The sequence below is a fragment of the Gobio gobio genome (assembly GCF_949357685.1).
Source record: "Gobio gobio genome assembly, chromosome: 7".
Taxonomy (NCBI): domain Eukaryota; kingdom Metazoa; phylum Chordata; class Actinopteri; order Cypriniformes; family Gobionidae; genus Gobio; species Gobio gobio.
This window is the reverse complement of record NC_137103.1, coordinates 20,362,239-20,379,435: the sequence shown is the minus strand read 5'-3', so window position 1 is coordinate 20,379,435 and position 17,197 is coordinate 20,362,239. Positions and strand designations below refer to the sequence as shown.

Below are 17,197 nucleotides of genomic sequence, written 5' to 3'. Positions count from 1 at the left end.
AACAGCCCAGCCCAGATTGAAAAAAAAGTAATGAAAAAGTAATGTAACACAATTCACAACACTCAAGACAACAAACTCAATTAGTTACTTTTTAGGGAGTAACACAATATTGTAATGCATTACTTTTAAAAGTAACTTTCCCCAACAATGCATATAAATATAAAATGATTTATAAATATTGATGTGCTCCTTAGAATACTTTATTTTATTTAAAAAAAATTAAAAATGATAAGACTGTGGTTTAATTCTAAAATTAGTAATACCAAAGCTTTAATACTCATTCACTCATGATGAATCCTAAATATTTCTTTCATATATTCGATGATAACTCCATAATAATGCAGTCAGACTCGCTCCCTCATCGCATCTAAAAAGTAAATGTAAACACATTCTGAAATGGCTAATTACTCTTAAGTCTCATAAGCCGTGGTTTGTCAAAGCGGTCACTGGTGTTTGTTGGAAGCTACACACAGTGGAAATGGACAGTATCAGATTGCACCTCTTTGCCCTAATTGCCTGAGCTGGGCTGTCGTGGTGTGCTAACAGCAAGAGCTTATTAACATGGATGAGGGGGTCTGAGGGGGCTCAGCATAAATACCTGCACACGCCCTGCTCGTGTCACACAGGTGGGCCGATGCCGCGTACGCAGGACACAGACCATCTAGAGTAGAGTCATGACCTGCCAGGCCTTCAGCACCGACTTCACAACTCTGAGTGGAGATCCGGCTGCTCTGCCGCTGCTCATGCACCACAGTGGAGCCGCAGACTGTCTGCCCGTCACCAGCCATGCCGCCAACATGGGGCCTTCAGGTAAATCTGATGCTCTTGGACAATCGCATTGGGGTTGCAGGGGAAAAACAATGCTATATGCAATGCAACTGTTATATAATGGTGGTGTGTTAGGATAGCTAAATATTGGTTACACTTTATTTTAAGATGTCATTGTTACAGTGTAATTATATATTTTTAGGATTAGGGTTTGGTTTAGGGTTAGTTGCATGTAATTATGCATAATTTACTGTTGTTACTATGGTAAGTACATGTAACATATGTAACAAGGACACTTAAAATAAAGTGTTACCAAATAATCTTATTGACTTTTAAAGGAGAAAATGCTTCCCATATCTTTTGTTGTTGGTGTCAGACTGTACTGTATTTTTGTGCAAATACACCTGGCATTTGGTGATAATAGTAATGCCAGGGTTTCTGCAGGTTTTATGAAGGTAAATTTAAGACCTTTTTAAGGGCAATTAAAGAAAATGTGAGGAATATATTGAAAGGATCATAACACGTCAATATGTTCTCTAAATGTAAATGTCTAGGAAGCACAGGAGTAGTATCAGCAAGACTTTAAAAAATACAATTTCCAAAATATCTTCTTTACTTTTCAATTCATTTTACAAAATAAATAGCTTAAAAGTTTTAATAGCTGTGCTCCCAAACACTAGAAAATGTTTTTCTCAAATTTCGTTTTATTTTGACCAAATTCTGTTTTCCATTTTTGGGTGAATTATTTACTCATGAGTAAATGATAACATAATTTACATTTTTGGGTGAACTATACCTTATAAGTGTACTGACCTACTTTTGATTTATTCATCCAAAAGATGACAAGTTCCGTGACATTCTGCTTTATACAGTAAATTCCATTTTTATGAAAGGTTTCTGCGATTCTGTACCCATTTTCCACATCGTGGAAATCATATAGGGCTCTAATTTAATCCCATGATATTGAATTTAAGACTTCCTGCTCCAATTTAAGACATTTTTAAGGCCTTAAATTGTAGAAAGTCAAATTAAGACTTAAGACCTTTTTAAGACCCGTGGAAATCCTGAAATACAAAGTCCAGTATTTGTTCCATACGTTTGCCTTTTTATATTTAATATTAATATTAAAATATTTCCTTTTAGGAAAATATATTGCCATTTTAATAATTTTGCGTATACAGTTCATGGTATTATATTTCAATGTTAGATTTTTTTGAATTTGAGACAAAACTACATTAATGTTTGAAAGTTTGGGGTCTGTAAGATTTTTTTATGTTGTTGAAAGAAGTCTCTTATGTTTGCCAAGGCTGCATTTATTTGACAAACATCAATAAAAATACAGTAATATTGTGAAAAACTACTACACTGTAAAATAGTTATTTCCTTACATTTTTAAGTACAATCAACATACTTTTCAACTTAAATTGCATTCAACTGACTTAAAAATGAGCTTAATCTTATATAACCTAAAAAGTGGAAAATTGCTTCACTTATTTTGACGAGTTAAAGCAATGTAAAACATATGTTGGCATAACTTATTGGTCATATATTTTTTATATTTATTTTTATGTTATATATTTATATTTTTACACTGTACAATTTAAAATTATAATTTATTCCTGTGATGGCATAGCTGGATTTTCAGCTTTGTTATGCTGCTTAATATTTCTGTGGAAACCAACACTTTTTTTATTCTTTGATGAATAGAAAATTCAAAAGAACAGCATTTATTTGAACACTGTAAAAAAAGAGTTGCTGCCTTACATTTTCAAGTCCAATCAACTTGGATGTATAAGTCATTGCAACCTAAATTACATTAAACTGACTTAAAATAATGAGTTGAATCTTGTATAATAAAGTATGTATGTAACTGCATGCAACTTATTTTGATGAGTTAAAGCAATGTAAAAACATATGTTGTCATAACTTATTGATTATATAATTTTTTACAGTAAAATATAATTTTGTTGACATTATAAATGAAAAAAAAAAACCTCATAGAAATGAAAAAAAGTTGCAAGTGTTACGTATGGAATAAGTTGGAAAGTTGGTAATTTTATAGATCAGTCTCAAATCTGAGATGACAACATTTGTCCAGTGGGAATACTTCCCATTGAGGAATTTTTTTTTTTTTTTTGGAAAAACAGAGAACAAGAGCAAGGTGATAAGAGAGAGAGAGAGAGAGAGAGAGAGAGAGAGAGAGAGAGAGAGAGAGAGAGAGAGAGAGAGAGAGAGAGAGAGAGAGAGAGAGAGAGAGAGAGAGAGAGAGAGAGAGAGAGAGAGAAAGAAAGAGAGAGACTGGATTTTGAGCGAATGTCCTTTTGACCGAGTATTTATGACCCTAAAGTTCTCATATGATTTGGTATTATCTCCAGTCCTGACTGCTGTCATCACTCACCATCTGTCTGACTCTCACTGAGGAAGTGACCTTTCCTGAGATCACATCTCTTTTTCCCAGGGGAAATGTTTTTGGAAAAAAATATCACCAAATCAAAAGTATAATGCATCGAGCAATGTCTTTTTATATCAGAAACACTCAATGTCTCTTTTGTTCACAAGGCGGCATGTATTTCATTATGTCGGTGTGAAATAAACGGCTATGGGAATGTAGAAATGAAAGCTAAAGCTCCAATTTCCTCCCGAAAATCCATTAATGAAAAATACAGTAAACGCATATTATTATTACATTTTTAAATAACTGTTTCTATTGTAGTATATGTTAAAATGTAATTTATTCCTGTGATACAAAGCTGCATTTTCAGCATCATTACTCCAGTCTTCAGTGTCACACAATCCCTCAGAAATCATTCTAATATGATGATTTGCTGCTCAAGAAACATTTATTATTATTATCAATGTTAAAAATGGTTGTGCTGCTTAATATTTTTATGGCAACTGTGATATTTTTTTCCCCAGGATTCTTTGATGAATAGAACGTTCAAAAGAACAGCATTTATTTGAAATATCATTTTGTATAATGTCACTTTTGATCAATTTAAAATGTCCTTGCACTCTCTGAAAAAAAGGTACAAAAGCTGGCTCTGGGACGGTACCTTCAAAAGGGTTCGAGTACCATTTAGGTACTAATATGTACACTTTTGGGACCAATTTGTACCTTTGAGGGTACTTTTGAAAAGGTACCACCTCAGTGAGAGCTTTTGTACCTTTTTTCTGAGAGTGTGCTGGATAAAAATAGGAATTTCTTTTAAAATAATGACTGACCCCAAAGTTTTGAAAGGGTACATTTAGTCAGATGGTTTTTGGCGACACCGCTCACAGCCACTAGAAGCGACTGCCAAGACAAACAGTAATTTGTTGAAATAAATCAAAATTATGTGGACGTAGCTAATCAGCTCAATTTGCGCAGCTGTTACCTCTCCGTACATAATTATCAAAGCAGACGTATTATTACTTTGACGTGTTGATTGCTAAATTATCGAGTACTTATTTTTGTCCCAGTTTTGTCTCACAAGTGCGAGAGCATTAGTGAAAGTCTTGTCAGAAACTCTCTGCTCATTGTTGGCCATATAAATCATTGTTCTTATGCATAATTACTCAACTGTGCCATTTAGCTTGGGCTCTGAGCCAGAAGATGCAAAACTCTCAAATGAAATGTTTTGGCATTTCTATTCATACGCATATGACCTCTGTTAACTCAGCCGCACTTCCACCTGCAGGAATGTCAGAGTATACAGCTATCTGATAGTTTGAAGAGCTAATTATCATAATGTGGCCGTTATAGTGTATCTGAACATTTAACTGCTGACACTCAGTTCCTGATGGAATAAACCAACGGTGTGTTTAGTAAGCGATCAAAAAGCTGATCGCATCGTTTCAATGGCAATCGTGTGCGTGCACTGCAGGACAAAGGCAGTCTTTATAAGGAGATCATCTTGAGTGTTAGTGGAGGTTGGTCTCAGAGATGAGTTTGATTACCACCCACAGGTTTACTCTGATCTGAATGAAATTCAATTGAATGTTCTGCAGCTCTGACAGCCGGAGGTCACTGTGCATATTAAGAACTATTATCTGCATTTACATACCTGCTTTCCTTCATTAAATGAGTTTAATTTTATTTTCCGAGACATTTGATGAAGGAAGGAATTATACAATCTGGTATTCATTATTACCGCGATAATGAATTATTTGTGTAAATGTCACCTTAGGCAGAGATGAGACTTTGAGGTTCAGGAAATGTGGCAGTGCTTCTTTTAACAATTTAAATTTAGAGTAATCAGTTGCTCTTTACACAGCTCTGCATGTTTCAATCAGAGAAAAAGTTTTAATTATTAGTTTATTAGTTGTATTCTATCTATCTGTCTATCAATCTTTCTGTCTGTCTATCTATCTATCTATCTATCTATCTATCTGTCTGTCTGTCTGTCTGTCTGTCTGTCTGTCTGTCTGTCTGTCTGTCTGTCTGTCTGTCTGTCTGTCTGTCTGTCTGTCTGTCTGTCTCTTTATCTATCTATCTATCTATCTATCTATCTATCTATCTATCTATCTATCTATCTATCTATCTATCTATCTATCTATCTATCTATCTATCTATCTATCTATCTATCTATCTATCTATCTATCTATCTATCTATCTATCTGTCTGTCTGTCTGTCTGTCTGTCTGTCTGTCTGTCTGTCTGTCTGTCTGTCTGTCTGTCTGTCTGTCTGTCTGTCTGTCTGTCTCTTTATCTATCTATCTATCTATCTATCTATCTATCTATCTATCTATCTATCTATCTATCTATCTATCTATCTATCTATCTATCTATCTGTCTGTCTGTCTGTCTGTCTGTCTGTCTGTCTGTCTGTCTGTCTGTCTGTCTGTCTGTCTGTCTGTCTGTCTATCTATATATCTGTCTGTCTGTCTGTCTGTCTGTCTGTCTGTCTGTCTGTCTGTCTGTCTGTCTGTCTGTCTATCTATCTATCTATCTATCTATCTATCTATCTATCTATCTATCTATCTATCTGTCTGTCTGTCTGTCTGTCTGTCTGTCTGTCTGTCTGTCTGTCTGTCTGTCTGTCTATCTATATATCTGTCTGTCTGTCTGTCTGTCTGTCTGTCTGTCTGTCTGTCTGTCTGTCTGTCTGTCTGTCTGTCTGTCTGTCTGTCTGTCTGTCTGTCTGTCTGTCTATCTATCTATCTATCTATCTATCTATCTATCTATCTATCTATCTATCTATCTATCTATCTATCTATCTATCTATCTATCTATCGGTCTGTCTGTCTGTCTGTCTGTCTGTCTGTCTGTCTGTCTGTTTATAAATACATCTATCTATCTGATATTAGTATCTGGTTTAGTTCACTCAGGTCTCCCACTGGTCCAGTCATCCAAACGCTCTCATATGCATCTGTCCACTTCTGCTTTGAGCAATGCGTCAGCCAGCCTGCACTACCCAATGCCCCCATGTCACTATAGCAACCAGCAGACCACCTACGGCATGATGGCAGGTACGTCAACTTACGCACAAGTTACGCAACTGCGAGAAGTATTGCTCTTCTGTGCATGTGCATTATCGCGCATCATAAACACACACAGAAATACAGGATGTACTGTGTGTGAGTGTGGTACTGATGTATGTGTCTGTGTCTCCAGCACAGGAAATGCTCTCTGCCAGCATCTCCCAGACCCGCATCCTGCAGACCTGCAGCGTGCCTCATGCCAACATGGTCAACGGAGCCAACTCACTGCAAGGTACAACCTGAGCTGCTTGAATCCAAACCTTCACCCTCATGAAAAATGATACGACATACGCGAATGGAGCATTTCTCACTCCTGTCGAATTCTTGCAAACAGAACAGCCACACCTAAAGATTTTAAAAGTTCAAAGTCAGTCAGAATAAATAATTTATCATCAGAATAAAAATAGTTAACCATGACAACTGCAGCGCATGTGGTGCGATTCAGCCTCTAATAGAGAGAGCGTTTACCAGGTCATTTCCTTTTGTTTGTGCTTCCATCTAGTGTATGTAGCATGAAATGACAGTTCTATTAAATGCTGCTCACAGAAGAGTTTACAGTTTTTCTCAGTCGCTTTGGTACATTTCTCAGATCAGAATTGAAATTCTCAAAGCTACCTGTTCAATCTTCACATCATTGTGTCACTTGTGCACATCAAAAAAGCAGATTCTCATTTCTTTGAACAAGTTGCAAATGCTTGTGTACATCCATGCAAATGATTATGTACAATTCTCTGCTGTTTCCTACATTATAAGTTGCTTATGTCATGTTGATCAAAATGTATTATAATGGGTCTCTGTTGAATAGTCTCACCCCCAGCAACATTTAGCCATTAGTTCATAGCATAAGCCTTTACATGCAAAATGGTTGAACAAGTTGTCATAAAATGTCAAGCATATTTCTATACATTTCCGTTAGACGTTCACATTTCTACTTTTGTTTTTCTGGGGTTTTTTTCTCTTTGTGCTATGCAGTGCTGTCTTTTCCTTTCTGTATCGCAATGACATGGTCTGTCAACAAATTACAGTACAAACAGTAAAAGCATAAATGTGAATCTTGTCCAGTCTCTTGCATTCAAACTCCCACATACACTAAGGTGTAACCTACAATTTACAATAATTGTCATCAAAATTTTAGCCAGATTTACATCAGAACATCCCTCCAGAGTAGTTATATTGACAATATGACTAAGCAATTTGACTGTCTTATTCATACACAATGACACAAGGATTTGTCATTATAATGGCACTGACATGTTCATTGACACAGATATTTACTTTTGAGAGATGAACTAAGGATTTTGAGCAAGAGACTGGCTTTTGCAGGTAATCCATGATGTTTTGCTATTTGTACGAATTGTTTTGAGAAATGTACTTGCTGTTTTGCAAATGTCGAGGATGATTCGAGAAATGTACCAAAGCGACTGAGAAAACTGTAAACAGAGGTGTAAAAAGTACTCAAAAATGTTACTCAAGTGAAAGTACAAGTACTGAATAAAATTTTTACTCAATTAAAAGTAAAAGTATCTGGGCAGAATCATACTTGAGTAAAAGTAAAAAAGTACCACATTAAAATTGTACTTGAGTATTAAAAAAGTAAAAGTAGCAGCAAGAATGAAAACTAGAGATTCTTCTTTAAGCTTTTAATCTCTGAAAACATTAAGTGAATGAACCACATACAAGGTTTTATCCTGCTTTAGAACTGTTTGAATTTAATGGTATTTAATTATCAAACTATAAGACTACTACCTAATGCCAGTATGCAACATGCTACTCAAAGTTGTAAAACCCCGGATTTAACTTAAAGGGATAGTTCACCCAAAAATGGAAATTGGATGTTTATCTGCTTATCTCCAGGGCATCCAAGATAGGTGTCTTTGTTTCTTCAAAAGAACACAAATGAAGATTTTTAACTCCAACAGTTGCAGTCTGTCAGTCGTATAATGCATGTCAATGGAAACTAAAAAAAAGCATGCACAGACAAATCCTTATTAAACCCCACAGCTCGTGACGACACATTGATGTCCTAAGACACGAAATGATTGGTTTGTGCGAGAAACCGAACAGTATTTGTAAAAATTTTTTACCTCGAATACGTTCTATGTCCGACACCCATTCAGCGTGCCATCACTTCCGGTAAGTGAGGTCAATGTACACAATCTGGCGTAGAGATACGTGCGAGAGATCACTTCCGGCACTCTGTCTGATCATTTGCCAGCAGCCATATCACCCTTTTGCCCAAGACTTGTTTCCCACTGAAGCTAACCAGGGCTGAGCATGGTCAGTACCCGGATGGGAGACCTCCTGGGAAAACCAGGTGTCTGCTGGTAGATGTGTTAGTGGTCTGTATGGGTCCTAACGCCCCAGCTTCAGATGAGACGTTAAACCGAGGTCCTGACTCTCTGTGGTCTTAAAAAAAATCCTAGGATGTCCTTCGGAAAAAGAGTAGGGGTGTAACCCCGGCATCCTGGCAATTGGCCTCTGTCCATCATGGCCTCCTAATCATCCCCATATACCGATTGGCTTCATCACTCCGTCTCCTCTCCACCATAAGATGGTGTGTGGTGGGCGTTCTGGTGCAATATGGCTGCTGTTGCATCATCTGGTGGTGCTGCATATTGTGTTGTTTGAGGAGATTTCCCCCTTCTATGTAAAGCGATTTGAGTGCCCAAAAAAGCGCTATATAAATGTAACAAATTATTATTATTAATATAATTATGTACATTGACCACACTTACCGGAAGTGATGGCGCGCTGAACGGGTGTCAGACATCGATCATTTTTGAGGTAAAAATATTATAAAAATACTGTTTGGTTTCTCGCACAAACCGATCGTTTCGTGTCTTAGGACATCAATGTGTCGTCACGAGCTGCAGAGTTTAATATGGATTTGTCAGTGCAGGTTTTTTTTACTCTCATAGATGATGCTAGTAGTCATGTACCATTCACATGCATTATACGACTGATAGACTGCAACGGTTGGAGTTAAAAATCTTCATTTGAGTTCTACTGAAGAAACAAAGACACCTACATGTAAGCACATAAACATCATATTTTCATTTTTGGACGAACTATCCCTTTAAGCAGAAGCTGATTTTCAAAATTGTGAGTGTCAAGCGTCTTTTGGGCTGAAAAGCTATCTTGCAGTGCTGAAAAGCCTCTCACTCTAATTTCCAGGGCTGCGTTTCCCAAAACCATCGTAAGCTTAAGTTGATCGTAGAACAATTGCCACAATGTTCTCTACGATCAACTTAGGCTTACGATGGTTTTGGGAAACGCAGCCCAGGTCAAGGTGCTGCATTGTGGTAATTGATGCGACATGACGTCACTTCCAAAGGACCAATTAACATGTCTGACCAATTTCATGGAATGTGAAAATGAATCTCATTGGCAGAATAAATACATTTAAATTAAACATTTAAATTAAACTGGCCATCAGCGCAATTCAATTGGTTTGGTAATAGCAAGGAAAAATAGAATGAAGTGATCTCCAAAAAAGAAGTACTTTTTGACTGTAAATAAAATTGTAAGGAGTAAAAAGTACTTTTTTTTTCTTAAAAAATGTAATTAAGTAAAAGTAAAAGTATAGATTTTTAATTGTACTCAAGTAAAGTAAAAATCCCCCAAAATAATAGTTAAGTACAATAATCAAGTAAAAGTACTTTACACCTCTAGTATTAAAAATGCCTGTCAGTTTATTTGATTGCCTCTAAAAGTGCACATTTTTGCCTTCTCTACATATTTATGCAGCATGAATATTCTTCATGTTCTGTGTAATTAGAAATGGCCGTCACTGAATTCGTCATGTGAGGCAAAGGGAACATTGCACTGATTCTGGAAATATTCCGCCACTAGAGGGAGATGCAGATCAATTTATTTTCAAATATTTTAAATAATCGCAAATGTAAAGTCTCCGACATATTAGGACTTTTATCCCTCTATATCCCCATTATAACTTTGTTAATATATTGCGGAGTACCAGTCAAAAGTTTGGACACGTCACTATTTATAATGTTTTTGAACGATGTCTCTTATGCTCATCAAGCCTATAGGTCAATAATACAGAAACAAACAGTAATATTGTGAAATATTATTACAATAATATCTTAGTATACTTTGAAAATATAATTTATTCCTGTGATGGCAAAGCTGTATTTTCAGCATCATTACTCCAGTCTTCAGTGTCACATGATCCTTCAGAAATCATTCTAATATGCAGATTTATTATCAATGTTAGAAACAGTCATGAGGCTTAATAATTTTTGGAAACTGTGATACTTTTTTTCAGGATTAACTGATGAATAAAAAGTAAAAAAGAACAATTTAACACATCCCTAGCTGCTGAATAAAAGTATTAATATCTTTAAATAATAATAATAATAATATTGACCCCAAACCTTTTTACTGCTAGTGTATATTGTTACAAAAGAATTATATTTTACATAAAATGCTGTTTTTTTGTTGTTGTTTTTCAATTTATTCATCAAAGAATCCTGAAAAAGGCTATAAAAATATTAAGCAGCACAACGATCGATAATAAATCATCATATTAGAATGATTTCTGACGGATCATGTGAAAATGAAGACTGGAGTAATGATGCTGAAAATTCACAGGAATAAATTATATTTTTAATTATATTAAAATAGAAAACTGTTATTTTTAAATTGTAACAATATTTTACAATATTACTGCTTTTTCTGTACTTTTGATCAAATAAATGCAACCTTAATGAGCATAAGAGACTTATTTCAAAAACATTGAAAATAGTAATGTGTCCAAACTTTTAACTGGTTCTATATATATATACACAGACACACACACACACACACATATATATATATATATATATATATGGAAATCATCCCAATATCACAATTAAATAAGGGTGAATAGAGGTACATTTCAAATAATTAGACTACTTTGGGTTATGTGGATGTTGCCACTTTTGTCCCCTGGTGCTAAAACTTATACAATGAAAAACTGACTATTAATTAAGATATATTTCAGGAGTTTCTTTTTTTCTCTCTCTCTAATTGAAACATTTCAAAGGTCAAATCAGTGTCCCTAATATCACTTTCCAGTAGATATTCCGATAACATTCCTAAAGCCAGCACTTTAATATATCATCTTCACATATTTATTTTTAAAATGTACTGCATAACAGGAATGACCACAATACCTGACAGATCTCACTGAAACAGAAAAATTTGTCAAGGGAGTTACCCATGCACATTATAAAGCTTTGCCTCACCAACACGGCATCCTCAATAAACCCGTCTCCGGCGTGATGACTCCGATTTTTCTAATATTCCTATCTAATAATTGCCTCACCGACACGACATGATGGCCAGAGGAGAACTGGCACCCCGACTGAGCCTGGTTTCTCCCAAAGTTTATTTTTCTCCATCATATGTGATGGAGTTTTGGTTCCTTGCCACTGTCGCTTTTGGCTTGGCTTGCACAGTTGGGGACACTAAATTTTCAACTAAATATTTAAATACATTTTCAAATAAATTACTGATCTGCCTGAATTGTCACTGTATGATCATGGAAATGAGCTGGATAACATCACCGTTTTCTCCAGAGCGGCTGTACAGCGAATCAAATTCTGTTACATTATTTTCCTGTTTAACACTGAGAAGCTGCTTTGAAAATGCTTTCAGCATTGTAAAGCGCTATATAAATAAAGGTGACTTGGTGTTTAGAAAATATCTGAATTCACAATATGGTTTTCCTTTGTAGTTGTTGAAATAAATGATATTCTGTCTCAGAAATGAAGAGTTATTCATTATTCCCTCTAACCATAGCCTTCATTTCTGTCCTGTCCCGCAGGAGCTCTGGCTCCACGCCTCTATAAGTTCCCTGAGCATGGTTTGGGTGGGGGCTCTTGTGCTTTGACCCACAGCTTCCAGCCGCTGCCCCAGGCCCTGCTCACGGACGAATCCACTCTAGGTGACATCAAGCAGGAGCTGCGCAGGAAAAGCCGGCCCCTGGAAGAGCCTCCCGATATGGACTCACCTCAGATCCGTGAACTGGAGAAGTTTGCTAATGACTTCAAACTGAGGAGGATCAAACTAGGTTTGTCTTTTGAGCTGGACCGCGTTGAATATCGCTTCCCATATAAACTTTGGGTTAGCACATTTTGATTGGTTTATATCAAACCAGTTTAGTTTATGTTATGGTCTATTATTATAAAGCTATTATACTATTATATTAGAGTGCTTTTTTGGCACACTTAAGTATTACTTAAAGGGTTAGTTCACCCAAAAATGAAAATTCTGTCATTAATTACTTACCCTCATGTCGTTCGACACCCGTCAGACCTCCGTTCATCTTCGGAACAGAAATGAAGATATTTTAGTTGAAATCTGATGGCTCTGAAAGGCCTCCATTGGCACAATGCACGGTTCACTCTCAAGACCCTTAAAAGGTACTAAAGACGTCGTTACAAAGTCCATCTCACTACAGTGGTTCTAAAATAACTTTATGAATCCGCGAGAATAGTTTTTGTGCACAAAACTAAAAAAGTGAAGTGACGAAAAATGTGTGCTCTGCATTTAACCCATCCAAGTGCACACACACAGTAGTGAACAAAATGACTATATTTGCCATTTTTGTCATCGGAGGATTTTTGCCAGAAATAAAATGCAGAATTCTCTCGTCTCAGGGGGACATGAGGGGGGAAAGTACCATAATTTGAATAGACTACCGGGTTTCTACTGATACAAAGCTTAATGCTCACTGAAGTGACCCTTTAAGTGTGTTAAAGCAGCACTTCTCAAACCTGTCCTGGGGACCTCCCACAAGTGCACATTTTGCATGTCTCCCTCATCTAACACACCTGATTCAAATAATCATCTCATTAGTAGAGACTCCAAGACTTGAATTGGGTGTGTCTGACAAGGGAGACATACAAAATATGCCGTTTTCTCAGGACAGGTTTGAGAACCACAGTGTTAAGGGATAGTTAGGTCGTACATTTTAATATTGACATTAATGAATACATTGTTGGTTCTGTTCTGTTTACCCTAGGGGGGTTTATCACTGCTCTCCCTGCTTTCATCCATGCTAGGCCTCATGGATGCACAGAGAGTTCTTGCCCAGAACAGAACCAAACCACCAATCTAAACTAAATGCTAATTGTCTATCATCTTTGACGATAGTGGTTCTGACAGAAATTAAAATGATATAATTAAAGGGATAGTTCACCCAAAAATGAAAATTAGCCCATGATTTACTCACCCTCAAGTCATCCTAGGTGTATATGACATTTTGAGTTATATTACAAAAGTCCAGGCTAATCCAAGCGTTATTATAGCAATAATAGTTGCTCTGTTTTTGAAGTCCATAAAAAATGCATCTGCCCATCAAATAACGTGCTCCACGCGGCTCCGGGGTGTTAATAAAGGCCTTCTGAAGCGAATCGATGCGTTTGTGTAAGAAAAATATCCATATTTAAAACTTTATAAAGTAAAGTTTCGGCCGACCCCCTTCCGTATTCAATTTATGGAAAAAGTGTTGAAAGGTCCCCTGCCGATCGAAAGACACGACCAGGTAGGCTCGTTATGACATCACGTCCGCGAGTTTCACTTTTAACTTTTTAACACTTTTCCACAGAAGGCGGTCGGCGAAAGATTACTTGATAAAGTTTTATATATGGATATTTTTCTTACACAAACGCATCGATTCGCTTCAGAAGCCGCGTGGAGCAGTTATTTGATGGACAGATGCATTTTTTATGGACTTCAAAAACAGAGCAACTATTATTGCAGTTATAATACTTGGATTAGCCTGGACTTTTGTAATATAACTCGGCTTGTGTTCGTCTGAAAGAAGAATGTCATATACACCTAGGATGACTTGAGGGTGAGTAAATCATGGGCTAATTTTCATTTTTGGGTGAACTATCCCTTTAATTACTCACTATCTTGTCGTCCCGAAAGACATTTGTTCATCTTCGGAACAGAAATTAAGATCTTTTTAATGAAGTCTAAGAGATCTCTGTCCCACAGCTACCACTTTCAAGCCACAGAAACTTTTATGAAGTGACTTGAATGCTTTGTTTGTATAATTTAGCCTACCACTTTATTTACAAAATATTAATCTCCAACTTGCGTTTTCGCAACAAGTCTGCTGTCACGTCAACGCAACACACATGTGTCATGGTGCTCTTGTGAATGCACCCTGGAGATAAACGTTTGTAAATAAAGTGGTAAATTATGTTTTTCATGTTAGTTTGGGTGACCTAGCCCTTTAAGTGACCTTTTATTTAATTCATATTAGCTATATTATCTGCAAGTACCGTTCAAAATATAGGCTATTAAAGTTTGAAGTACTCTACAAGTGCACAATCACCCCAACGGTTTGCTTGTAAAACTTTTCCTAACTTTGATTGGCAGGTTACACACAGACCAATGTGGGTGAAGCACTGGCGGCTGTGCACGGCTCTGAATTCAGCCAAACCACCATCTGCCGCTTCGAGAACTTGCAGCTCAGCTTCAAAAACGCCTGCAAGCTCAAATCCATCCTGGCAAAGTGGCTGGAGGAGGCTGAGCAAGCCGGTGGTGAGTCAACACACTCCTCAGTGGGATTATTTGTGTATTTATTTACCACCACCATGCTATTATAGAGTTTTTAAAGAAAACTTAAGATTGCTTAGCTCTAATTTGCAACTCTCACCAGCTCTTTTTAATGAGAAGATGGGCATGCATGAGCGTAAACGGAAACGGAGAACAACCATCAGGTAAATGGGGGATCTGAACTAAACAAAAGCCATTATATCAGCATCTCTCTCTCATTAATACCTAATTAAGTCTTAATTTCCTCTCTCAGTCTTGGGGCTAAGGAAGCCTTAGAAAGAAATTTTGTGGAGAAGAGCAAGCCATCATCTCAGGAGATTGTGCGAATGGCAGAGGGTCTCCATCTGGAGAAGGAGGTGGTCCGTGTGTGGTTCTGTAACCGGCGGCAGAGGGAGAAGAGGGTGAAAACCAGCCTACACCACAGCTCGTTCATGGCCAAAGAGACTGCAGCCTGTAGACCTTGAAGAAGCAGAGTCTCCAGATGCTGTACTGGGATGTGCTTATTATCCACAAGCAAAAAAAATCCACCCCGAACTTTGTCAGTGAGTGGGTTTATTGAAGTGATTCACCAGCAGGAGTGAGTGAGGATATAATACAGTGACCCCAAAAAGTATTTGAAATGTCTGAATGCTATCTCATAGATATCAGAATATCAAACCAAATCTGCTAACACACTATGACCCTCTGAAACATTTGGTCTCATTTGAAAGTGTCCTAAATAACCACAGGTGTAATGAATCGCATTAACTACTGTATGAAGATGATCCACTAATGTTTCATACATAGTGTGTCACAATAGCCTACTTTCTCTTAATATTATATAGCCAATTTTTTATCATGTACATTTTGACACATTTTTGTTTAATGTCTTGCTCGAAAAAGTTTGATATTGTTATATAATGCTATGACATTCATATATTTTTAGGTGTGCTTTTAGTGTCCAAAATACTTATTTTATTTTAATATTTATTGCCTTTTATTACTTTTATATTGCTTTTATTAATTATAAGAGAATTTAATATTTAAGCAGCCCCCTCTTTGAAATCTAAACTTGAGCTGTTAAAAGACATTAAACAATTTGAACACACACACACACATATATATATATAAGGGCTGTCAAAAGATTAATCGCGATTAATCGCATCCAAAATAAAAGTTTGTGTTTACATAATATATGTGTGTGTGCTCTGTTAATTATTATTTATATATGAATACACACACAAGCATGTATATATTTAAGAAAAAAAAATATTTTTTACATATAAAACATTTATATTTATATATATTATAGATTATATAAATGTATATACAGTAACTACATGCAAATATTTCTTAAATATATACATGAATGTGTGTGTATTTATATATAAATAATAATTAACAGAGTACACACACATATATTATGTAAACACAAACTTTTATTTTGGATGCGATTAATCGCGATTAATCTTTTGACAGCCCTAATATATATATATTTATATATATATATTTGTGTGTCTTTGCTCTAAAATGGGATGTTTGTGATGGTTTCTACATTTAAAAGTTCTTAAAAGGGCAGAATAGCATCTTGACACTCTTTATTGTTGTTAAAATAATGTATTCATCATTAATATATGTAAATGCATTCCAATCAAAGTTTAATATATTATCAAAATATGCAAACATTCTAAAAACATAACTGAAAACATCCTGGAAATGTGTCATTGCACTGTAGAGTTTTGTATGAAGCAGCCAAAGGTTTTTTTCTTTTTCTTTTTTGCAACGTCGTTTGTATAGAAATGATGAATTTGTCCAAATAAATGACTAATATTGTGGTCATGCTTGGTTTGTCAAATTATCTTAAGATGCTGCAAGCCATTAGCTGCTCTGCAACAATCCAGGCATCATTATGTGAATTACATGCTTCACGTGAATCGTAACAACATGGTAAGTGTGTTGTGATTCAGGTTTTTAAACATAATCAAACATCATTCCAATGGGAGGGAATTAAGCATCTATCATGTGTATATGTGGCTTGTGTTCATTTAATGTGGTGTCTGCTGCATACAGTATCATCAGAGCCCTACTGGGTTTTGCTGAGGGATTATTTACAGTGTTACATTGTTCCTGACAGTGTTATAATGAGGTAGCACAGCCTCTCACCTGCACACAACCGCTCTCAGCAGAGAGATATGGGTGATGATCTATGTGATCATCATCTCCTGCCATTGACTGTCAGCAACACATCCCTAACCACCCGATATGATCTAATAACGCAATAAATACAGTATCCTCTGGAATAATGCTGACACGGTTTGATATTTTCAGTATACATCATACATAAATATGATCACTGCGAAAACAATAAAATGTTGGATTTGTCCGTATGTATCCCAGCCCTTCAGAAACGCTT

The 17,197-nt window shown here is 36.2% G+C and overlaps 1 protein-coding gene across 1 annotated transcript; it reads left to right on the top strand.

Annotated features, from left to right (window-relative positions):
- Positions 1-674: 674 nt before the first annotated feature.
- On the top strand, positions 675-15,269 carry pou1f1 (POU class 1 homeobox 1; the record flags this gene model as incomplete). The annotated part of the gene is made up of 7 exons (XM_079820658.1): positions 675-810; positions 6,067-6,216; positions 6,362-6,460; positions 12,059-12,304; positions 14,626-14,790; positions 14,909-14,969; positions 15,059-15,269. The coding sequence occupies 7 exons, from the start codon at positions 675-677 to the stop codon at positions 15,267-15,269; spliced, it is 1,068 nt and encodes a 355-aa protein (XP_079676784.1).
- Positions 15,270-17,197: the final 1,928 nt, after the last annotated feature.